Genomic DNA, 24572 nt, shown 5'->3' with positions numbered 1-24572 from the left:
GCAAGAAATCCCCACGGTGACTTTTTTTTTTTAAACTGAAGTCGTATTCCTTTGTGGTCAGTTTTGCGCACTTTCTTGCTGTTGAGTATGTGCCTCCATTCATCCAAGTTCAGCTCAGTTTCTTTCAAGTTGCTTGTTATTTCTACTTAAAACTTGTCAGCACTTGAACGCCAATCCAGGGACTTGGAGTATGGGCTCATTATGAATATACACAAAGGGGTGGTGCAATATGCATACATTTGCAGGCGTTCCGTGCAGTCGGTTAGCCAGTGCCCTTTAAGCTATCGGCTAACGGATAAGCCCATGCGATAAAGCTATGTGGACAGTAGTTTGAATTTAAAAATCTTCCCTAACGCGATTAAAATACTGTCATCGGAGATAACAGTGTTACGGATCGGTACGCTGTCGTGCAGGAGTGCAGCAACATAACACAGCACAGCAGGCAACACTGGAACCTTGTCTCACCAGCTCCAGAGAGCCGAACGTGGGGACAGTCAATAGACTGTCTGTGTGGTGGGACTCTGTAGGCGTGCAGTTTAATGAGCGGAGCACTCAGCATCTGGAGGGAGAGTACCTCTCGAGCGGAACCAAATGTTTGCTTCTCCAGAGGAGTGTTATCTGTCCCGCATCTGTTGTTTGTTCTGCTCTCTCGCAGAGGACGGAGGCTGAGCATGTAGTATGCAGCTAAACTTAATTCTATCTTTTATCTGGCCGTTTCAAATTTGGAAGCCAAAGCCAGGCTTTCTCCGCTTGTTTTTCTACAGAATAAATGTTGGCATTGTGCCAGTTGCCAGAATGGGTGACGTACACACTTTCAAGATCACAAAGAGGCCTGTTTTCTACATTGATTGTTCAGATGAATTAAAACGTTCTTGCGTGTTGACCATTCAGCTGCTATTAATTTCGTCGTCAGTTAGCGCAGAATAGGGTTTCTTAGGGTTCCACATAACTGTGACCAGACAGACGTGAGTGTGAGCTTTCAGTTTTACCACATACCTACAATTTTGTCCGTCTGGCAGTTTTTATTCTCTTTTCCAGAGATGTCACGCTGATTTGACTGGGGCTGAAAAGATGTGAAACAGCTGACGGAAAATCCGACAGAGCCGTCACAATGTGGCACTTTGCGCTCAGACTCTGATGACATCCGATTATCGCCTGACTCAGAGCGCTCTGGGGCCCATACCTGAAGGGGTGATCTAATCGTGTGCTGAGAAAGAAAGAGCCAGGGGGTTAAAGAGATATCATCTTGCATCCGTTATGTCCTTTACCCTCTCAGATTTGACCAACCAGCCCAACAGTTGTTAACCCCCTCCAGAAAGTCTGCCTGGCAGATCAAAGTGTGCTACGTGTTGACTAAAGTGAACCCGAACCCTTTAAAACTTCTTTTAGATGTGGACGGTATTACTGGCAGTCAGATACACTATATTTTTTTATTCTGTTCAAAACCTTTGTCGATGCCGCTGTGTAAATTGCATCAGTTTCATAATTAATGTGAGTTGTTGCAGAAATATTTGTGCTGGTGTGTGTTTATCAGCAGTGTGCTGAAAGGCATTAGAAATGTACTTCAATTGAAGGTAAAGTGCAGAATACTAATGGTGTGGGCCAAGCAATAGCGAATATAACTCTCCAAAATTTGACGCAGACCTTCGGTCTAATTACCATATGAATGCTGAAGTGTAAATAATATTCATCGTGATTACAAAACAGTAAAAGAAAATGGCAGGTCATACTACAGGTCATGGTTCAGCTGATCATATTTGGACGTACCCCGGGTGCATTCTGAAGAGGCGAGTGTCAGAAGGTATTGGGGAACTGTAATGTGCTGAAGGGGCCAGTGGTAATTTAAAGGGGTGGGGTGCCCGCTGCCATACCAGCGGCCATTAGATCAGGAGGAGTTGAACCAGAGCAACCAGGGCAGAGTAGGGTTTTACCACTCTAAGCTAAGCAAATAAGAGTAGCCAATTGTGTGTGGCCAGCGGTCACTTTGATCACCATCAGTTCCCGAGAAACAGCTTGGAATTACGCCCAAAACGTGGAGGTTGGAGCCGCCCTGAAAGGGCTTCTTTTGAATGTTTATGAAAAAAAGCGTCAATCCACGCTGTCATCTGATCTTTTCTCTCAGGCCGCCTCCTTGGGATAGCAGTCCGTGTGCCGCCGTTCGAACTCTGTCCGGGTCCCTTTCCATTTTGAAACCGCCAAAGCCCTTGGAAAGCGGCAGAGGATCGTTTTCTTGTCTGGAATTGCGTTCAGCTTCCCTACCGTCTGCCCGTCCGCTCAGGGCTCATTTCCCCTCTGGTGGCATCTGCAATCATTCACCCTCCACGGCTCACTCCCTGTTATTTACTCGTGTATTTGTTGTTCATATTTGTATTTCTCAGTTTGCTGTGTGCAGCTCCAGACTGACATCATCAGTTTGCACATGCACTCAAGGTTCATGCGTTGATAGGTGTGTATGGGTGGATGAATGAGCAGATAGCAAGACAGATATATGGATAGATAGATGGATGGAAGAAATGGAACACTGTATTTGGTAGGAAGTGACAGTCTATATAATGCCATATATATATATATATATATATATATATATATAGCTGAATTTTTTTTCAAAATGTTATTTATGACCAGAAGATAATAATCCCTCGAAATCACAGATTCCTTCTGATAAGGCCCGATCGGTCCGCCAGCTCAGTGCTTCAGTGGGGTGAAAGAAAGTGCACATGGAGATTGCGAAGCTGACAGGCTCGCAGGCCCCCCACCCTGCGATCCGAACAAGCTTTAGAAGTGTCCGGAACACAGGGCTGATTCTGACACGGATCCCCCATGCTGCTTCCCCAACTCACTAGTCTCATTAATTCAGCCCTACCGTTCCCTGGCTTTGTATTTGATTCTTCTTGAACTTTGATGAAAGCCGCTCTCTTTGTGTGTGTGTGTGTGTGTGTGTGTGTGTGTGTGTGTGTGTGTGTGTGTGGTCATTTTTTACAGTAGTTATTTTGCTTTCAGGCATGTCATCATGTTGGAAAGAACATGTTGTGTCCAGCTTTGTAGTTTAATAGAACTGTAGTAGCCTTTATCACATAGCCACTGATTGATGGCTTTTGAATTTAACTTATTTGTTTGCCTTACTTTTAACAGCTCCAGGACAAAAACATACATGTAAGAAGAGTGCATGCAATATGGCCGAGTTGACTATGAACTAGCTGTAGCCTGCATTGCCACATGCAACTCTTAGTAGTGCGTTCTGCCTGCCAAAAAAAAAAAGACAAGTGAGAGTTAAGAGTCACCCTTACAATAACTGCAGTTATTCTGTAAGGAGTCTGAATGGTTTTATTCTGTTTGTTTACTCAGTGGAAAATTGAGCTCTCTTTGTGGGTCTGCTGTTGGGGGAAAAAAATGACAAAAGTAATTATAGCATTTGGAACATGGTAGCCATACAGTATGAGGAACTGTTTTTAGAATCACAGGAGCGTTCAAGCATTCAGCGCAAAGGCAATAACACACCACGGGAAAAATGTGTGTAAATGGAAAATATAGCTTTTCACAGAAAAACAGTAACTGAAAGTTGTTTGCTATGTGGCCAGTGTTGCTGTGTGGGCGGGCTTGTACATGTGTGTCTCTGTGCACATTTTTAATCTTTTGCAACCTCAGAATTTCTTGACATGTCCTTTGTATATTTGCTTACTTGAATTCCCTAAGTAAATGTTAAAAGCCTCAGAAATACATTTTAAATGTCAACCACAATCTGAACGTGTGATGAGTCAAATCTGAATGGTTACGTGTTCTTATTCCCTTGCAGTGGACCAGATCTACCACTTGGCCTCCCCTGCGTCCCCTCCAAACTACATGTACAACCCCATCAAGACCCTGAAGACCAACACCATTGGGACGCTTAACATGCTGGGTGAGTGTCTCTGGCGTGCCCCATGTCCCCTCTGATCTCTTCTGGGTTATGCAGAGTTCCACCAGGGGATTTCAGTAACTGAGTTTTGAATTTGGGGAAAGAAAAGTTCTCACTTTTGCCGCAGCTGTTATCCTAACCCATGGCTGGGCGGATTATCCTCCGCATCACTCAGAACCGGAATCACCCGGATCTCCCTGCAGCCTGGTGTACTGTCTAAGTTTGGGAAAAGCGAATAAACTGGGTCTGTTACCTGTCTTCAGATTTGGTGTGGTCTCACAGTCGCGTTACAAAATTATTACATTTACATTTATTCATTTGGCAGACGCTTTTATCCAAAGCGACTTACATAGGTTACAGCTCTTTACAATGTTATCCATTTATACAGCCGGATATTTACTGAGGCAATTGTGGGTTAAGTACCTTGCCCAAGGGTACAGCAGCAGTGTCCCAGCAGGGATCGAACCGGCAACCTTTCGGTTACGAGTCCTGCTCCTTAACCACCAATTATCTTGGCTTCATGGAATGTCTCGTCTGCTATTTTTGAAAGTTATCGGTTTGTGTGATTTCTGGTGTTCACCACGCATCCTCATCTGATTTTTTTTTTTCCCCAGCTGTTTTGCGATGCTGTGCAGGTTATGAAATTTTCTCCATTCTTTATTTGTGACTGTCTTTTGAGCGTGCTGCAGCAATTTCCTTTAGAAAAGGTGATATGTCAGATTTTGACTGACTGAATTTTTTTTTTTGATGGATTACCACATCAATGGGGAAAGATATTGGTTTTAGAGCAGAACAAAATGTGTGTTAGATGCGTCTCTCCTGTGTGCTAGAACAGAGCGCTGCAGCTTTTGTGGCCAGGCAAATTGTCAGAACCTCTGGACCGGGGCCGTTTTGAACGCTGCCATTGTCAGTGGAGCCTGTCGGCAGAGGCCACCGGGTCGGCAAGCAGGGAGGGGCGAAGCTTTCTTCTCGCCCCTCCGCCCAGCGGTGACAGAACTGCACGGGTCGGTCTTTTCCATCACCTGCAGCGTCACAGTTTGCCCTTTCTCCTCCTCGAGCGAGCGCCTCACGGTATTATCAAAGCAAAGCCCTGCGCTTGCGGATCGAATGCACAATTAGGCCGCTCAGCCTCTGTGTCTAACAGTTGATATCAGAAGTATCTGATATAATATCTTGTTCTCTTTGTCTGTCAGCCGCTGGTTGCAGAGCACAGTGGTAGCGCAACCAGGCGCACTTCAAGGATTTCCCCCAGGTTTCTGTTCGCCGAGCATCGGCTGTATTAGAGTAACACAAGCTGCTCATCAAATACCATTATTCATCAAAACGAAGGAAAGCCTGCGTGTTTCATATATATGTGCATCGCTGTGTTCTCATGACAGAAGACAGCAGAGCCTCAGGACACTAGTGCACCTAATTCGATCCCTGGGGCTGGGAAGTGTCAGTGGTAATGAAACCCCCCTGTGAGGTCACATGCTTTTGGAGCAGAATCCTTCTTACCAGCCTGACCCATGGAGCATACATCCACGCTGCACCGGGGGGGGCGGGGGGGGGGGGGGGTTCTGTGATTCCCCTGTTTCTGTGTTGAAAAGAAGAGAACCCCCACGGTGATGTTTGCTATGACTTAACGGCGCCTTTGTGAGTTAAGGAAGCGGGTGAGCTTCCAGATTATAGAGGGTGCAGAGAACACTGGCTGCAAAGTAATCACACAGTGTTACTTTACCCGTGTGTGAGTGTGTGTGAGTGTGTGTGAGTGTGTGAGTGTGTGTGAGTGTGTGTGAGTGTGTGTGAGTGTGTGTGAGTGTGTGTGAGTGTGTGTGAGTGTGTGTGAGTGTGTGTGAGTGTGTGTGAGTGTGTGTGTGTGTGTGTGTGAGTGTGTGTGAGTGTGTGTGTGTGTGTGTGTGTGTGTGTGTGTGTGTGTGTGAGTCTGTGCGGAGCACCAGCAGAACGTGGGCTCTTGCCTCAGATGGGAAGCTCCTCTGTGAACATGCTTGCTCTCAGCTCTAAGGGAAGGGAGGCAGTCCCGTGGACAGTGGCAGAAAGGAAACTAACATTGATGCTCTTCCTGCCAAGTCATCAGAGCTCCCAGATTACCTCTGCAGAGGGCCTATCCGGACCTGCTTGTCTCTGGCCTGAACCCAATTGGTTGCTGTCATTTGACTGATCAGCATGTGCTGTGGTAGTAGTTGCTACTGCTAACTGGTTAGTACTGCTAACCCGTGTTAGCAGGGAGGTGGAGGGATTCACCAGTCTCTCAGGGTGCTTTGCTGGAGAGCAGCATGAGGACAGGCATGGCTGTGACGGTGGCCAGTGCAGTCACCCCAGGGTTTGGCGGGGGGGGGGGGGGGGGGGGGCAAAGGTGGGGCCATTTCTTGGATGGCTGTTGGTGTGGAGGTGACACGGTGTATCAGGTAGGCTGAGGCTCAGTCCTCTTTTTCTGTGTTCTCCAGGCCTCCGATGCCTCTGTTTAGACAGAAGAGCCCCCCCCCATCCATTTCTGTGGACGTGTGGCGTATTACTTTGAATTCTTTGAACTGTGTTTTCCCCATTTCTCCTCAGCGTGCGGGTTGATGAGCGCGGCCTGTCAGTCGGGTTCTTTTCCATACATGCAGTGACTGACATTATTATGGCAGTCACCGCTTCTCCCGTCCCCTGCAATATAGAGTAATTTTTTTGTCACTGGACTCAGTAATCACTCCAGCACAAAAAGGCTATTTAATGACTCTGCTTTAGCAATACTGCATTGCTCATTTTTCTCCCAGTAGGTTGTCATTTATTGCAACTGGAGAGGAGAAATAGAAAATTGTTTGTGGTAATTCACTTTAAACACACTCACGTAGCATTCTAAAGGCTAAAGTTGCCTTCCTGAATGCTGCGTAATTTTGAGTTTTTGTTTTTTTATTCTTGCCAACCGTCTTGTGAAATTTGATTTGTGCCTGCTGTGATTCGCCTTTTGAATAGGAGATTCTCTCTCTAGGCACTGGAACGTAGCCGCTCGCATATGGTGATTTTTTTTTTTTCTTGCCTCTTTGCTACTTCTAAAAAGGGGCTTTATTGCACATGTCTGTCCATCTAGGTTTGGTGAAGAAGCCATGTGGTTGCGGATCGATTAGTTGTTGACGGGTCATGTCTGTCTGGCTAGGTGTGGGAGCTAATTGGTCGATTGCTTGTGCCTCGTTCTCTCCCCCAGGTCTGGCCAAGCGTGTCGGCGCCCGGCTCCTTTTGGCATCCACGTCGGAGGTGTACGGAGGTAAGAGCAAATCGCTGCCGTGCCCTGCCTTAACCCTGTTTCTTCCCCCTGGATGCCAGTGGCAAGTAATGTAATGCGAGGCCCGCTTACAGTTCCTCTGATCCTGATCAGCTTCCATCACCCCATTAACATGAGACAGCTAAAGGCTGGCAATAAGAAAGGATGGAGAATGTCTTTGGAGCTGCATTCTTCCAGTCTCCTCAAGCGTCCTTGGGACAGGTCCTCGGGTCACCAGTGTGGCCACAACCCGCCGACGCCATCCTTAGATGCTGGTGCTCGTAAATGCTTTCCCCGCCAGATTCGTTTACATTACATATTCCAAAAATAAAAAGCAGAGGCTGTCATCAAAGATTAGGGTGTCCGCTGGGTAGAATATAATGGGATGGGTAAAAGTTCCAGGGAATAGGGAATACTCACTGGCAGCACTAAAAACAGGAAGTCATATCCATTTTCTGTTTATAATGTCCCTGTACTCCCTGCTCTGCTCCACAGCACTCCTCTTCCGTGCTGGCAAATGGGTGCAGGGGCGGGGCGTCCGAGGGGGGATTTGCCGTTGAGCGGGGCAGTGAAACGAGACAGAGACCCAATCCCTCATACTCGTTCTTTCTCCACACAGACCCAGAGGTGCACCCCCAGAACGAGGACTACTGGGGTCACGTGAACCCCATCGGCCCCCGCGCCTGCTACGACGAGGGCAAGCGCGTGGCGGAGACCATGTGCTACGCCTACATGAAGCAGGTAAGACTGAAGCGTGGCTTCAGCCTAATCCTGACCACAGCTGCTCCACCACCCACATTCAGGGAGGTGTGTTATAGTGCTGCAGCTGGACCCTTAAGAGAGGGTGCAACATGTAAAACAGTGCCAAGTAATGATGTTCCTGGAAGAAGTGTGGGGTAGTTGGGGGGGAGGGGGGCAGGAGTTAAGTAGTAGGCAGCAGGATGGAGCATTTTTGGAGTAGTGGTGTTGTGAGCAGCAGTGTGGAATAGTTGGCCAGGGGTCAGGGCGGGGTCAGAGGGCAGAGCAGCTCATAGGGTGGTGGGATTTTGGCTGTAGAAACTTCTATTATAAACTTTTATTACCCATTGCCAAAACCCAGCTGAATGTGTTGTGCAACTTGGATGTGTTGTCTGGCTACATAATAATGAATAATGAAATAATGAATAGTATTTGCATTTCATGAGACTGGCACTCAAGTGTTGACAGACTCTTCGAGTTGGGGAGGTGGAAATGGCATTCCTCATTCTGTTCAAATCTCATCTTTCTGTTTTCCCTCCATTTTCACATGAGAAACCTTTTATCAGGGGTTCCCCGGGGAAATGTATAAATAAGCCACCCCCCTGCTGATGTTTGCCAAATGGCCACTGTCGTCATGGAGAGAATCCAGGCTGTCTGCATTTATTGTGCGGAACAGCTGAAGCCTCGCTCCGGCGCTTTTCGCCGAAATCCTTCGTAAATGAGGAGAAAGTTTGAGGGATCAGTCAGAAACGCGAGCGTGGACATGACACCATCTTCCCCTCCCTTACTCTTTGTGTCGCTCGTTCACTTCATTGAACCGCGCAGAATTCCTGCTGTGGAAGCTGCGGGACCCATTTCCCATAATGCTGTGCGCACTGGGCTCTTCCTCAGCGTGTGCTGTAGAGCGTGTGCTGTCTCACTACAAAAAGATCCACCGAAAAATACATGTCAAAAAGCCGGCTTCACCTTTTCTTTTTCTCTCCCAAATGTCAAGACAAAATTAGTGTTCTTATGGTTTTGTTGAGTTTCCCCTCAAGTAAGGAAATTAATTAGTTTGCCCTTTGTTTAATTTCATAGAAAAAATTTTCTGTTTAATGCAGGATTATGGTTTGCTTGCTAGAATTTGCGTTTAGTGATAATTGTTGGGAAAAAGACCAGCAAATAGAACATGGCTTCAGTCCTCTGCTGTGACAACTGAAACCATACCTCCTTAATTAAAGCCAATAATCTCCCAACGCAAACTCCCACCACTGAGTTCCCTTATTTCTGTGCAAATTTTAACTCAGAGAGAGTATCTGGCGCAACAGTTCACCATAACTGAAGTCGGTTGGCAAAACTCACGAATCTGTTCCTTGTCAAGGACAGCCTGTCCCTTCAGGGGAGAGAGTTGACCGTCACCATCATTCACCGGGGCCACGAAACACCATCCAGCACCTCCTCTGTGATGCACCTCACCATTGCAGGCTGCAACCCGCAAAGCCGCATGCCAAAACAAGCCTTTGTGGTTCTGCCCTTTAAGTTTTCATTTAAAATCGTTAAATTGGCTAAGATCGTTTGGTTCCTGTTCCTTTCCATCTCTCTGGCTCACTCTCTCTCTGCCTCTCTCCCTGTCCCTTCTTCTCCAACAGGGAGAAAATCACAAATCTTGCAATTTCCTAGATCCAGTCGCTCTGCAAAATGTGCCTAAACATTCCATCATCAGCCCAGTAAAAAAACAATGCACCATTTTAGGAGACTGTATTTTATCTCCTCATTGCAAATACATTTCTGCACATTTTATTTTGGGCTTCTCTGGTAAACACACTAAAATGCTCAATAGTTTATTCGATTTGATTGAGATATTTCGGCACTTTGTCATTCAGACTTGTTTCAATCACAGGTCAGTGGTGGCGGTCTGCCGTACCAAGCGTATTAAAGGTATTCTGCTTACAGACAGAGCCTCGAGCGAGGGACGCTGCGTGATCTGCTTCTATTTCTCCGCCCAATCGTCCTGCTGCAATTAGGCGTCATCCGCCGGCCTCACGAAAAGCGCTGATCGTTTGCACGGTGGAGTGGAAAACTGGAGCGTGTCATGAGTCGTGCTTTGCGTTCGGCAAGCGGCCGTTGATTCTCACCAGAAAACGCTCCTCCCTTTTCTCCCTCTCGGGGACAGAGATCAAATTCCTTTGAATGGGTCTGATTGCACGTAGGCAGCGGCACAGTGTATCGCCTCTTTGTGTTTTGAGAATATACTGCATTCTGCATTCTGCGGTTTGTGCATCGCTGCCGCCTTTGACGTGGTTCCTGTCACGGTAGAAGGCGAAGTTAAATAACCACAAAAGGTGTAGGATGAGCAACATGTGTAAACGCAACGTGACATCGACTAAACCATTAGCGTGTTTAACTACACAGCGTGTATCATTTTCTTGTTCACATTTGCAATGTTTCACATGTATTGTAGAATGTGTTTCATGAGGTATTAGAAACTACAGTATATCCTAAGTGCATACAATTTTTTATAGTAATAACACTTTTCTCAAAAGTATGTAACGGAAATATAGCCTATTTGTTATGTTTTGAATTTAATGTTATTCCATATTGATATTGTTGTCTTTAAGGGCATGTCATTTAAATCTGTGCTGTAAATTGTACAAGGGAAAGTCCTTAACACTGCAGTCCGTATTTTACCATTAAGCAGCACCTAGTTTAATGCAAGGGACAAAGAGGGTATGTTTATTCTCTATAAATAAACAGGAAGAAAGCAGTGATGGCGTTTTGTATTGGCTACAGGAGAGTGCAGAATGTGCAGAAGAAAGGACCTACCCATTGTCTTGTCCCCCCAGCAGCATTCTTTTATTTAGTCATTTGCAGTCGGAGAGCTTTTTTCTCTCCATTATTTCCTCCTTTTTCATCCAGCTCTGGTAATTGTTGGTTGTTGTTCTTAAGCTCTTCTGACAGTAACACGGCAATCCTCGGATACATACACACACCAGCGGTAGGTACTTTCCCCACAGCACAGCAGCGAAGCGCGTGCCGATTGGAGGATAGGTGCCGAGCAGCCCAGCGACTCGCAGGTGTCCAATGAGGCGAGGGGTGCGGAGAGGGGTCCCTGGCCGTCCCATCCGCCCCTGTCCCATGCGGAATGAAGCCGCCCTGGGCTCCCAGGTGTCAGTGGCAGACTGCGGGCCTTTGTTAGGGAAATGTAATCGTAGCCTTTACACCGCCGACCACCTGAGTTCGCTGAGTCATCGAAAAGGTTGCCTCAAGTCACATAATAAACGTATGCACGGCAATTTTTTTTTTTTGTGTGGCCGCAAATAGCCACCCATTTCCCAAGAATGACAGCGGCCTTTCCCAATCGGACAGGATCTCCTTTTCCTGCACAGAGGTGGCATTTCCTTATCTCTGCCTACCCAAGAGAATGGGGAAAGAGCCTTCGGTGGTGCATCTGGGGAAAAAATTACATTCTGTCCCAACTGTAATTGTCTTTTGGGTAGAAAGATTGATTTGAATGTCATAAATTAGCCCCCCCCCCCCCCCCCCCCTCCATTGATTATACTTCCATGACATTTAAATGAAGGTCAAACAGAATACATGGAGAAAAGAAAAAAAAAATGACACAATTTCCACCTCACGAGTGTGTCCGTTAATTAGGTTTCCTGTGGTTATTTCCATGCTGTGACGTGTGTTGTGAACTGGATTTCAATTTCCGACATGATTGATATGTCTGATAATTGCTGGTAAATAATTGTGCTTGTATAATGTCCTGTGTTTGCTTCTCCCCTACAGATGATAAACAGTTTACACGCTGATTTGGCTCTGTGCTTTTAGTGTAAGGAGTTTGTCGGGATGTTCAGACATCTACAGCCGACCGCAGCGCTTCCTGTTATAAATTATTAAAGCTCACTCTATGGGCTGTGAAGACTGCATTGCTCCTGTTATAAATTGTAGAGTCTTAGTCTGCAGGCCCACCTGTTGTTTCAAGGCTAGAGAGGAGCCTTAGACAGAAAGTGTGAGTAGCCAGAATGCTTCCCAGCTTGCATTCCGCTGTATGCGGTAAGTGCGTTCAACGGAACATCCACACCCATGAAATACGAAGCCATTAGGATGTGGACTCAGTTCCAGTGTATTCTGCTTTTGATTTCTGTGTCTAAAGCATTCACCCGCCCAAGCTTTAGAGAGATCAGCCGATGTAGAGGTTTGCAGGCACTTGTACCTCCGGCCTTGCCACGTGGGCTTCAGTTAGTGTTCAGGAGAAGTCTCAGGGAGAAACTCATAGTTTCAGATTCTCCTTTTCTTATTTTTATCCTTCTCTTTTCCTGCTAATCAAAGCCTTTCACCAGACTAAAACACTGAGTTGTTCATCTTGTCACGTGAACCTGTCACAATCCTGTCCCCCCTGAGCCGACTGTCAGTGTCAGTGCTGAACATAGTGCTGAGGTCACGAATGTATGCCTAGATTGATATAAGTTCAAATGTACAGTACAGTACATGTACAGTACATCTTAAGGACTATAAGAAAGAAAAAAAATCATGCTTGGGTAGAGGGGTTGAAGAGGTGGGGCTTCAGCTTGCGACGAAAGATGGCCAGTTTTTCAGATATTCTGACCGAAACGGGAAGCTCGCTCCACCACATAGGGGCCCAGACAGACAGTGGACGTGACCGGAATGTGATGTCATTAGAAGAGCTGGCCGATTTGTGGGAGGCCGAACAATCCACTGAAGATCAGAGGGAGTCATATCCCCTGCAGCGCACCTCAAAACGAGCTCCGGCCCCCACAGCCATCCCACATCGATATAACGCACGGGCGACCGGAGTGGTTTTACCCCCCCGTGGACAGAGCCATTTCACGGGGAGCTCGTCTTCCAACCCACTGCTTTCCCTGATAAAGCGGCGGGAGAGTTGCAGTGAAGCAGCTCATTGGAGGCTCGCTCTCGCTTTTTCACACATCTTTTGCTGATTTTGCGGACACCTCTGACAGTAAATACCTCGTCTTCATAAACTCCAAACACCAAGCCCTCTCTTCTTCTCTACCCTGTTCAGTTGGACCTATTTAATTAATGACACCTTTTTTTTTAGGGGGCGGCGTGCGCTTTTTGTAGAAGAGAGCAAGAGCCCGGGGGGAATGAGTTATGAGTCGTGTGTGTTCCTGCTATCACACAACGGAAAGCGGGAGAGAAGGCTCACTCCCCGGGGTGATTATATGGTTTGTTTGCTGTGTTTACATTTGTTGTAATGTTTAGTTTACTGTGGAAAAAATGAAGTTTTGAATATGGGAGCTCAGTTGATTTATTCTTTTGGACCAGCTCTGAGTCTTGCCTTGACATGAGCTCCCATTCATGACTATATACACACAGCCAATTATAAGCTTTTTTTCCTGTAATCTTATATTCCAGTCTCATTTGTCTGGTAGTGTTAGAGACATGAAGCTCAGTGTGGAGGGGGAAACTGTGATTGGGGTCTGGCGTTGAGGCAGTGGCAGCTATCTCTGTTCTTCTTCCTGTCTCATCCACAGCTAAAAGGTCTCCCAGAGACCCAAAAGCGTATATTTTAATTAACTGCTCACGCTCACCCCCCGCATGTTTTAATCACGGGCCTGCTTTATATACACGTCCCCCAAGGTTCCACCGTGCGAGTCTATCACACAAAATGCCACACTCATATTTAAGGATGGAGAAGGTGTGAAGAAATTAGGAGCCAATTCTTGCGAGGAGCATAATTGCCCCTTTTGGTAAGGCTGTCTGGTGTCATCTGTGTGTGTGGTGCAAGGTAATGTGGGAAGTTAAAAATCCCACTTTAACTACACAACCCCTTTGAGACAGACTTGAGCTTGACATGAGAAGAGAGGAAGGAAATCCCACCCAAACAGTGAATCACTGGCCATCTACCGCTGCAGACTGAACACCCACCTCTTCAGACTGCATCTCAGTTCCACTTAAACGCCCGCGTCCTAACACCTTATACCCCCTAGTATTTGATACTTACTTTACATTGTATTACATTGTAGTATTGTGGTGTGTTTTGGATTCTGTGTTCTAGGGACTGTTGTATCGTAGTATACTTGGCTTCTGTCAGATTGCACAAGTTAGTGGCCAGGCTCGGATGCTCACACTCACCGGTCTAGGAGTGTTGTGAGCCAGGTCTGACAGTGTCGCTAATTTAAATTGAATGGATACACTTATGTTCTGTTGTGCTGCCACTCTGGTTAAGAGTGTCTGCTAAATGTCTGTAATGTAATGTAATATAATAATGCTAGATTTTTAATAGTCAGTTTTTTGGTGTTCCTTCTAAGGCATTTCAACTATAGCCCTACATTATTAGCTGGGTGTAAGAATTTTTTTTATCCATTCATTTTAGTATATAAAGTATATAAAGCTCCAGGTTATTAGTGAGTGGGGAGGTAGCTAGATTGTCATAATATATCTTTCACCCACATTCTAAATTTAGACGCCACATATGTATGGTGAGTATGTATGGCAAGATGCATTGAAGATGAAATCTTGCTGGAGCTCTCACCCAGTGCTATGTTAAGTGCCGTTCTTTACAGCGCAGTATTATAAATGTAGCTTTTTTTAGCATCGCTGAATGAGTGAGCGTATGTAACATCCGCGGCTGCTCCATCGGACTCGCGGGCCTTGCGCCACACCAAGGTGATCCAACCCTCCACACCTCACCATTCCAGTGAGAACCGCCCGGAGGGTTGCTCTTTGATTGTAGTCTGGTGCCGGCGGCGACTGTTGCACTGTGGTCACGTCAACCAGACGCCCGCTCCAGCGTAGGTTATATTAGCATCTCTTTATTTTGAGACCCGCCTGCATTACACTGTACTTTTATTCTGACTTTGCGTGAAACACGCAATACTCAAGACAAATAGTAAGGCAGAGATATTTTCTAATAAAGCATAACCAAACTGTCTCCATGCATGTTTGATTTTGGAGGAGAAGCTTCCCTCTCTCAAGCTGATAATGTAATTTTACAGGATTACTCATGGATGATGGCGTCAGCCTTGTACTTGACTCGCACTGATGTGGTGTTAATGAAGCTATCACTCAGCAAACGCTGTACAACCGGCTCCTGCTGTCCAGTGGTAATTGCACTGTAGGTCGTGCCCTATAAAACCCTTATAACAGGTTTTATAAGTCGCTCATCACCGAGGGTCAGTGTCAGCAGTGCGGTTATCAGGCTGTCAGGTCGTACCTTTGTGTAGGCTTCCCATTGGCTCTTTTCTGTTAATCGTAAGGAAGCGCTTTAGACTGGGCCCCACTCCTCACCAGCCTCTGTTCCTTTGAGAAAAGCACATCTCTCTTCTCCTTCTCCATTCTGAGTGTTGATGACTTGGGTGGCTGTGAAATTATGAATCAAATTAAATTTTGGACAAACAGCCACCAGTCTGACCCTAATAGTTGTGGGAGTATGAAAGCAAATTTGAAAAGATATCAAAGTCAGCAGTCGAACTTAGAATACCCCTTCTGTATCATAGCTGTTACTGGGATGGATTTTTAGCAGCCTTTTCATTCAGCTGCTGAATGAGTTCAGTGAGTAAGTTAAAATGTCTGCAAGAGGAACTGAAAACTGTGCCCAGGTGCACTTGAAGGTAGCCACTTCCACTCACAGCCTAACTCTGGCTATAGATGAAGCAGGCTTTGAAACAGAAAGCTCCAGGCACAGTTAGTTGCCTAGTTGCCACTCTTGGCAGGTTATGGCTTCACTGCTCTTGGTGGAGGTAGGCATCTTTATGGAACCTGGTCATATGATGACAAAAAAAGGGATCTCGCACATGTGGTGCTCGGTTTTGGTCAAAGTAGGAGCAAAAAGACAGAAGAACCATTGACAACAACCAGACAGAGACACTAGTTGCAGCAAGTAGGAGCAAAAAGACAGAAGAACCATTGACAACAACCAGACAGAGACACTAGTTGCAGCAAGAGGAAGAGAAGGTCACCACTCTTGTGAACACACAGGCAGACTTTCTGCTGGATGTGGCTGCACCTCACGGTAACATTGGATTAACACTTATGCGTGAGGCCCTAGGACCTTTTGTTGAATGTGGCTAATTGAAATGAGGCCTCGTCATATCTGAGGTGCTGTTCTGTGAACCACATGGTCAGAGAGCATGTGACTGTGCCAGAGTTACACTATATGGACAAGAGTATTCGGACGCCTGACCATTACATTGTAATGACATTGTATTCAAATACATATACTTTAATATGGAGTTGGTCTCCCTTTTGCAGCTATAACAGCTTCCACTCTTCTTGGAAGGCTTTCCACAAGATTTTGGAGTGTTTCTGTGGGAATTTGTGCCCATTCATTCTGTAGAGCATTTATGAGGTCAGGCACTGATGTTGGACGAGAAGGCCTGGCTCGCAATTTCCGTTCCAATTCATCCCAAAGGTGCTGGATGGGGTTGAGGTCAGGGCTCTGTGCGGGCCAGTCAAGTTATTCCACACCAAACTCATCAAACCATGTCTTTATAGTCCTTGCTTTGCGCACTGGGGCACAGTCATGTTGGAATAGAAAAGGGCCTTCCCCAAACTGTTGCCACAAAATTGGAATCATAGCATTGTCCAAAATGTCTTGGTATGCTGAAGCATTAAGATTGCCCTTCACTGGAGATAAGGGGCCTAGCCCAAACCCTGAAAAACAGGTGTGGCCAAAAACTTTTTTCTCCATATAGTGTATGTGCAACCACTGCTGTCTCTCTCATGGCCCCACCCTCAGTGCCCCATTTCTCCACTCGACTGCCGACAAGCTTGGCCCCCATCTCTTCACTCCAGCATTGTCCCTTCCCTTGGCGGATCGCTGTCGTAAATGCAAAAACATTTAAAATGCAAATGAGAAAACGCCGAGGCGGCCACATCTGAGGGGATTATGGGAGTTTACACAGGCTTTAACTGGATTGAAGTCAGACACAGTGATGTTAGGGTGCCATTGCAGGAGAGCACAGATGGTGGCACCGAACTGAGGCTGAAACTTGATGAAATCCAGCACAATAAATTAATACAGTAAGAAAGAGACTGACTGCTGCTCGTCTCCCTGCCTGTGTGACGTCGCTCCTCGGCGAGTAGAGAAGCCTCTCAGTCTGTCTGCAGATACCCACACCCAACATCCTGTCACACAGACTCATCTCAGAATCTCGACGAGCCTTTGTCCTGCTGAAATGGAGCAAGTTGTGTCATTCATTTTTGAAGGTCATTTCTTCTACGACAGTAAGTGACAGATACAGAGGAAAGTGTCATTGTGAGCATGTTCTTGTAGACCACTCGACCATGACCCCCTGTGCTCTCTTCGACCAGTCTCAGTCATAACCGAAATGTACCGAGCAGTCTTGTTCACCTTGCAATGAATAACTTTGCGTTTTAATTTTAATTTAGGCAGCTGGTGTGTAATCATTTGGTATTGCAGTATTAGATTCTAACCCGAGTAACTTAAAAGAGGTCCTTTTTGCCCCTCTTTTCTACAAGTTTGAATACACATCACTAATGGAGAGTCACTTGAAAGTGTATGGACTGTAGGTGTGTTTATGCTCTCAGTGTTTGTACAGGTGCTGTTTTCCAGGGGTAAAATATGGGCGGGTTATAAGGGTAACAGTACAAAGACTGTTTCTGGTTGGTGCATATTCGCCTAAAGCTCTATAGTTTGCCCTCTCATTTTAGGAAGGGGGTAGTTTCCCTGTAGGAAGTCCATGTGGTTTCCACACTTCCCATTCCAGACAGCCTGTCATGTCATTCTCCCTGCTCCCTGTTGACATGACTGCCAATAATGGATCACTCGACGTTTCCCTCCGGTAATTTGAATAGGTCATGCCAAACGAACACCAAATAGAAAATCATTACAGAGCTGTCCATCTTCATTGGAATTGTGCATGTGCCGAGCTCCTGGCCTTTGTCTCCACACACACATACAGACACACTTGTGCACATGTACTCACACACATGCACTCTCACACACACATACTCTCAGGATGTCACATGATCACGTCTCACCGTGCTGTGGTCTCCATGGCCCATGCGTTGCACTTCTTTTTTGGAGCTGGAATCGATTTCCACCTCGGACCTGGAGTTCTCACACACGCAGATTGCTTTTTGGAATCACTATTTTAAGTTTTTGAAAGCTCTTCCCTGGCTTGGAAGCCTTACTCATCTCAGAAACCTCTCTCCTTTCGTTCGCTCACCATCAGTCCAGTTTCTATGTCTTTGTAAAACAGCTTTTGTCCACCTGTTAAAAAAAAAAACTGCTGAAAGGGAATAAGGTTGTTATAAAATGAATTTTTTATGAATGGACAGCTTAGCAAGGACTGCCAGTATTGATCCCAGCATTGTTGTACCAGCAGTGCTGGTGCCCATAAGGAGGATGAAGGAGGCGCAGAGCTTGCCATATCTCTAGACTCCAGCAGTCCCGAGGCTGCTGAGGCCTTCTGGGGAGGACTCCCCGACTTAAAAGCAGACACGCAACCTCGGAAGGTCAGGCCATCTGGAGAAAGGAGGCCACGCCCTGCACCGCAGAGGAGAACTTTGGAAAACGAATCCCCTGGGCCCTCTTCGGGGGATTGGCTTGTCCCTTTGTTTTACCAAGAAGGGGGCTATGGCATTTTGGGAGAGCCCTGACTGTGACATTAGACCTTTTCTGCTGGGGCCACAGTGTGAGAGATGTCTTGTGGTGGGGGGCTGGGCTCTGGGCTTTGCATCAGTGAGCCGTTCTCACTGTCCAGTTACTGCACTCTTTCTCCTCTTTTTCTCTCACACTTCTTCCTCTTCCTTTCTTCCTGCCACATTATGTCTTTGCATTACATTATTGTCATTTAGCAGACCAGAGCGACTTGTAACATAGATTACAACTTTAACGTGTATTTTTTTTTTTTTTTTTTACATGATTTTTACTGAGGCAATTCTGAGTTAAGTATCTTGCCCAAGGGTACAGCAGCTGCAATTCAGTGGGGAATCGAACCAGCAACATTTTGGTTATGAGCCCTGCGCCTTACCGCTATGCTACACTGCCACTTTGTTGGGCTTCTTCGACTCAGTAAATGTGTGAACACTTTATTTTATGGCCCCCGAGTATATTTTGCAGCGTGTCCTCTTTCCAGCTGTTCCCGGTATCGCACAGTCTCCTCGACCTCTTCGCCTCAAATGGTGCTAACGAGCGAAATGCTTCCAATGTGTGAAGACCCTTTAATGTCAGTTTAAAAAAAAAAAACACTCAAGAATTCTTTTAGCAGCAACGCGGGCAAAACCTTTTGAGAATGCTACAGCGGAGTGCTGCCAACTGGCTCGCTAGTCAGTCTGGAAAAACTGTGTATGTGGCAGAGCATCTTCCCAAAGGAACCAAAGTGACAGCTGAGCTCATTTTTTTAGCCTTGTGGCGCAATGCAACTTTTTGTTTTCTGTTGGTTTAGTCCTCCTTAGCCAGGGTTTCAGACTGCTTGGCTGCATGTGTCTGCAAGTGTATATGCTGAGGATTGTGGGTATTTGTTCACCTGGCATCCAAACAAGAACATTCTGTCTCTGTCAGCCCTGATCCCTATAATCCCCTTAAATTAACAGGAGGCTTTTCATGTAAACACAATTTTTGCATCCATATCGCATTCCACGAGTGAGATGTAATCTCTTGTGATGGGAACACAGAATCATTCAACATCCAGACTTATGAATAAGATTAGAGTCAATTGAAATTATTACGGTGGTGCTTGGCTCAGGACCCCTTTAAGGAAATGCATGGCAGGGTGCTTTGCTTTATTTATATACCGCTGCATCATATGGGGGGGGGGAGACGCTGATGTTGTGAGCTTGAAAAAAGTCATTGAAAAAAGTCCGGATACAAGGGGAGAGGGGGTCGGGCATGGAGGTAGGGGGGTTGTGTGGGAAGGGGCGCGGAGTGTAGAGGAGGTCCCTCACACTGCCAGTGGCTCAGAGAGCCCTGCCGCCCAGCAGGTAACAGAGAGTCCCGTTAATTGCAAGTATCATAGGCTCGAGAGGTGGGTGCGCGTATAGGCTTTGATCCTTTCGGTTGACGGGGAGAGGAGCCTGTATCCATGCTTCTGAGCTTCAGCACTGACATTGAGCTTTTGTTGGCCTTTTAGTCACACGATCCGCTGGATCACCTGCAGGGCTGCAGCCAACCCTAAGAGAATCGGGCTGTTTTCTCTGTCACGTACATTGAGAGCAGAGGCTTCATCGCTCTGTCCCCTGAAGCACAAACAAGTGGATGTTCCAGAAGTTCAAGCCCTGCTTCTTCCCGCTGCCTGTTTTAAAAATGAGTAACACTTGATAGTATCAGTGGATGTCTTCCAGGTCTACTTGAATAGAACTTGATAGAACTGAATGTAAGCCCCAGGTCTCAGCTCCAGCAGGAAGTGCAAAGAAAGCAGGTGCTTTGTCCGTCACCGCTGAAGATGCTGCTGCCTGTCTGGGCTGTATTGACGTGGCTGAACCTAAAGCACTTCCTCTTCCTCTTCCCCACAGGAAGGCGTGGAGGTGAGGGTGGCCAGGATCTTCAACACCTTTGGCTCCCGCATGCACATGAATGACGGGCGCGTCGTCAGCAACTTCATCCTGCAGGCGCTACAGGGAGAGCCGCTCACGGTAAGACAGGGAGCAAAATTACTGCCCCCCCATGGAGAGTCACAGTCAGTTTACGCTGCAGTAACAGGGAGAGTCACTGTAGCGCTGCAAATACAGGAAGAGTCACAGTCAGTTTACACTGCAGTAACAGGGAGAGTCACTGTAGTGCTGCAAATACAGGGAGGGTCACAGTCAGTTTACACTGCAGTAACAGGGAGAGTCACTGTAGCACGGCAAATACAGGGAGGGTCACAGTCAATTTACACTGCAGTAACAGGGAGAGTCACTGTAGTGCTGCAAATACAGGGAGGGTCACAGTCAGTTTACACTGCAGTAACAGGGAGAGTCACTGTAGCACGGCAAATACAGGGAGGGTCACAGTCAGTTTACACTGCAGTAACAGGGAGAGTCACTGTAGCACGGCAAATACAGGGAGGGTCACAGTCAGTTTTCACTGCAGTAAAAGGGAGAGTCACTGTAGTGCTGCCGATACAGGGAGGGTCACAGTCTGTTGTGCTGTAAATACATTGAGTGTCACTGTCAGCTCACACTAGGCACAGGGAGAGGCAGTGTAATGCCGCAGCTACAAGAAGAGTCACATTCAACCGGTGCTGTAACTCCAGGGCAGTGCCCCGTTGACCCCAATTGTAATTACAGGGAGAGCTATAGCCCCCATTCACTACACTCCCACGGAGAGCCACAGTTGGCGACCTTTGCACCTCCGTTGGCAGTGACACTCAGCTGAGACCACGTAGTCTTAAAGAGTCAGGGTCAACATTCACTGTGCCACCATGAGATCACCTCACAGTCGCAGTCGGCCCACACTGAATCCCCCATGCACTGTCAGATTTCTTTTCATCTTTTGTCTGTAGTCTTTTAGCTGCTCCTCTCCTCCTCTCTACTGTTCCTCCTCCAGTGTGATTATGGCTGGCAAAAAAGTCCAGGAGATAAACAAAGATACTAGGAAGGAGCCACAGTGGTTGTTCATAAAAGATGGATGAATGTAGCTTTGTAGCTAAGAAACAAAGCTAAGAGCCTGCCCTGAGGTCAGATCGGCTGAGCAACACAATCCCCGATCTTTTATACAGAGGGGTCCATGTGAGTGTGTCCAATACGTGGGGTCAGTCTGTCTTGTTCAATGCAATGAGCTACTCTTCCTGCATGTCTTGTCTGTACAAGAGAATTATTTCATGCGCAGACAGGCAAACTGATAGGAGTATTTGGGTCACATGGCATGAGCAGGGATCACAGTCTCCTGCCTGTCCTTTTCAATGGTTCTTCCCCTTTATATAACCCTGTTTGGAATTGCCGATGTTACAGATTCGCCTCAGCGCAACAACCTCTGAACTCGCACAGGGGTGCTAAAGATTAATGCCGTATGCACTCATACACAGCGAATGGCTATTTTTCTCACTGAAAGTCAGTGTGTGCCACAGTAAGGTAGATGCCAGTTAGAGGTTGCTGACGGTGGCGAAATGAGGAAGCCCTTGCAAACCTACCCACCCCTATTCCAGGAGGTGCAAAGCCAGCTTGTTCCGCTGCAAGGGGATCCCGGTCATCATCTGCTGATGATATGGCTGCATTCGAGCCCAGGTTGTAGGACACAGCCAGTTGTCACAACGAACACCTCACCAATTGAGCTATTTGTAGAGGAAGGAATATTTTAAACACAAATGATGGTCTAGGCAGCCAGTATATTCACTGAGAGGGGGGGGGCGGGGGCGGTGTATTGACACGCCCGTAGATGCCCCTGGTCCAACAGTGACCGGTCTGCCCACTCATGTGCAGGAAGTTAAGAAAACGGGCATTAACTTTATTTAATACCACCTCCATCAGATTCCCCAGAAGAATGTCAGCGATGAGGAGCGATGGGTGTAAGTGCGACATTGCACAGACGGAATAGGGCAGCTGGCGACTCCGGTCGTCCTTCTTACCCCCCCCCTCCCCCCCCGGCAGCTTTTGAAACGTCAACTGATCTGCCGTGTCCCTCTGACATCGCGCTTCCACGGGTGAGCGCAAGCGCTCGCTTTCATCTCCGCTGCTGGCGCATTCAAAGAAATGCCACCCACGGGAAAAACTTGAGAGAGAGAGAGAGAGAGAGAGTGCCCCAGTTGAGCTTTGAGCTGATGGGAAGAAAGTCGCTCCGCTGCACCTTTCAAGGACGTCTTGACAGTTAAAGAGTGACTTTGCAGAAAAATCCATCCGAAGATCACAGTAAGGTGGCTGTCCTGAAACAATCCGTCAGGCGTCTTTCATTGAAACGTTGATGTATTGCAAAATAATGGTTGAAGCGGAGTGTACAATATTTTTTCATGGGTCTGGCTCACTTGACCGCTCTCAGACTTCACTGTAAAGCTTTTTACACCTGTTTGCTGTTTAGACCGTGTTAAAGTAGGATTAAATTCACATAGGACGTTACAAACCAGACTGCCCTGTGCTCTACTGAGCATATTGTGTTTGTGGCTCTGCTGGTGTCCCATTGGATAAGGTATTTAACCCACAGCTGCCTCAGCTGTGTAAGCATCCAGTTGTATAAATGGATGACATGTTAAAACTAACTTGTGCAATGTGCTCAGGTTAAGAAAGTCTGTTACCAACTGGATGTGAAGTAAATGCACATATGCAAGTGTTGATCATGTGAATGTGAATGTTGATCTGAATGTAACAGAATGAGCCACCATGTGATTTGCAGAGAAAAGAGGTAGAACAGTGCATTCTGGGTTTCACGTGAGGTGGTGAGATGGCCTGAAGCGGATCATGATTATACACATGGAGCATCAAATTGACTAATCAGAGAGGAGGACTGGAACTGTCCATTTTATAAGGTGTTTGTAAAGCCATTTCCGCTCCCAGCCGGCTGTAGATGAGGGCAGTCTCAGAGCAGACTTAAGTCTGCTAAATAAATAAATGTAAATGTAAATGTAAGTACATTTAGCTGCCTAGTGCTCACCGCCGCCTTGGGGGGGGGGGGGCTAACTGAGCCTCAGTGATGTAATGAACTTGCAGGCTATTTGCACAGACCTGGACTGATGGACTCGTGGAGCCGTGGTTGGAGATGGCTAGTGGATAGGAGCCATTAGTCAGAATGTAGGTTTTGGGGGGCTGTGTAATGTGTAAGTCCTCATTTTCTCATAATGTAGGTTTTCATCTGGTAATTGCCACGTGGTACTTAACAGATGTGTGGGCGGCAATGTAGCATAGTGGTTAAGGAGCAGGACTCGTAACCAAAAGGTTGCCGGTTCGATCCCCGCTGGGACACTGCTGCTGTACCCTTGGGCAAGGTACTTAACCCACAACTGCCTCAGTAAATATCCGGCTGTATAAATGGATTACATTGTAAAGAAAAGGTAAATGTTTTGCGAGCCTCCTTTCCTGATTTGTTTCTTTGTTTGTTTCAGGTTTATGGTTCAGGGTCCCAGACCAGAGCCTTCCAGTACGTAAGGTAAGCAGAGCGAATGCGTGGCCTCTCGAGGCCACAGAAAATAATGCTCTTTGTCCCAACGCAGTACAGCACATCAGATTATCCAAGATGCATTCCTCACCGAGGAAGCATGTCTGAGTCCTACCCAAAGGTGCTTTACGTGGTGGTGTTGGGGCCCGGGGCCCCACAATAGATGGAGCTATGGTGTGGCTATTGATTTGCAGGGCAGTCTTTTTTGTGGTGTCCAGTGATGGATATTTCACAATAGCTGTACCCATTGTGAGATGCATGTCACCAGTGGGTGAGCTCCATGTCCCAAATGGGAGCATCCCTAACACTCTGTCACAACCTACGTGAAAGTTTGGACACTAATAATCTTTTTTTCCCCACACCAGACTGACTTTGACATTCTAGGCTGGGTGACTGGTTTTTAAAACTTAGCCTGTGCATTCCCTGTTTGGAAAACGTTTAAAGGAGACCTGTATGGTGACGTCAGCATTTGTGAGGAGGAGCTCAAAAATAAAATCTGCCAGTACACCAGAGATCGCTCCCCCCAACCGCTCTGAGTAAGACCATCTAAATAATGTAACAATCAAAATCATGAACGCTCTGGTGGAACAGTGTGCCTGAATGCACGGTCAGAGCATGTGTTGCACACCACTGTTACACACAACATTTAAAAATCGGTCAAAAGGCCACGCCGAAGAGGGTGGCCTGTGATGTAGGAAAGAGAA

At 46.8% G+C, this 24572-nt stretch overlaps 1 protein-coding gene across 1 annotated transcript in view; it reads left to right on the top strand.

Moving 5' to 3' along the window:
* uxs1 (UDP-glucuronate decarboxylase 1) overlaps window positions 1-24572 on the top strand; it is a 71226-nt gene that overhangs the window by 29872 nt on the left and 16782 nt on the right. Inside the window, exons 7-11 of the mRNA XM_036541278.1 lie at window positions 3794-3898; window positions 7083-7142; window positions 7759-7880; window positions 20319-20438; window positions 23816-23859. Of these exons, the coding sequence (XP_036397171.1) occupies window positions 3794-3898; window positions 7083-7142; window positions 7759-7880; window positions 20319-20438; window positions 23816-23859 (451 nt within the window). The remainder of the gene's footprint in view (window positions 1-3793; window positions 3899-7082; window positions 7143-7758; window positions 7881-20318; window positions 20439-23815; window positions 23860-24572) is intronic.

This window comes from Megalops cyprinoides, chromosome 11 (genome assembly GCF_013368585.1).
Source record: "Megalops cyprinoides isolate fMegCyp1 chromosome 11, fMegCyp1.pri, whole genome shotgun sequence".
In the NCBI taxonomy this organism is placed as follows: Eukaryota; Metazoa; Chordata; class Actinopteri; order Elopiformes; family Megalopidae; genus Megalops; species Megalops cyprinoides.
The sequence above is the reverse complement of the archived record's forward strand: the minus strand, read 5'-3'. Positions and strand labels throughout refer to the sequence as shown.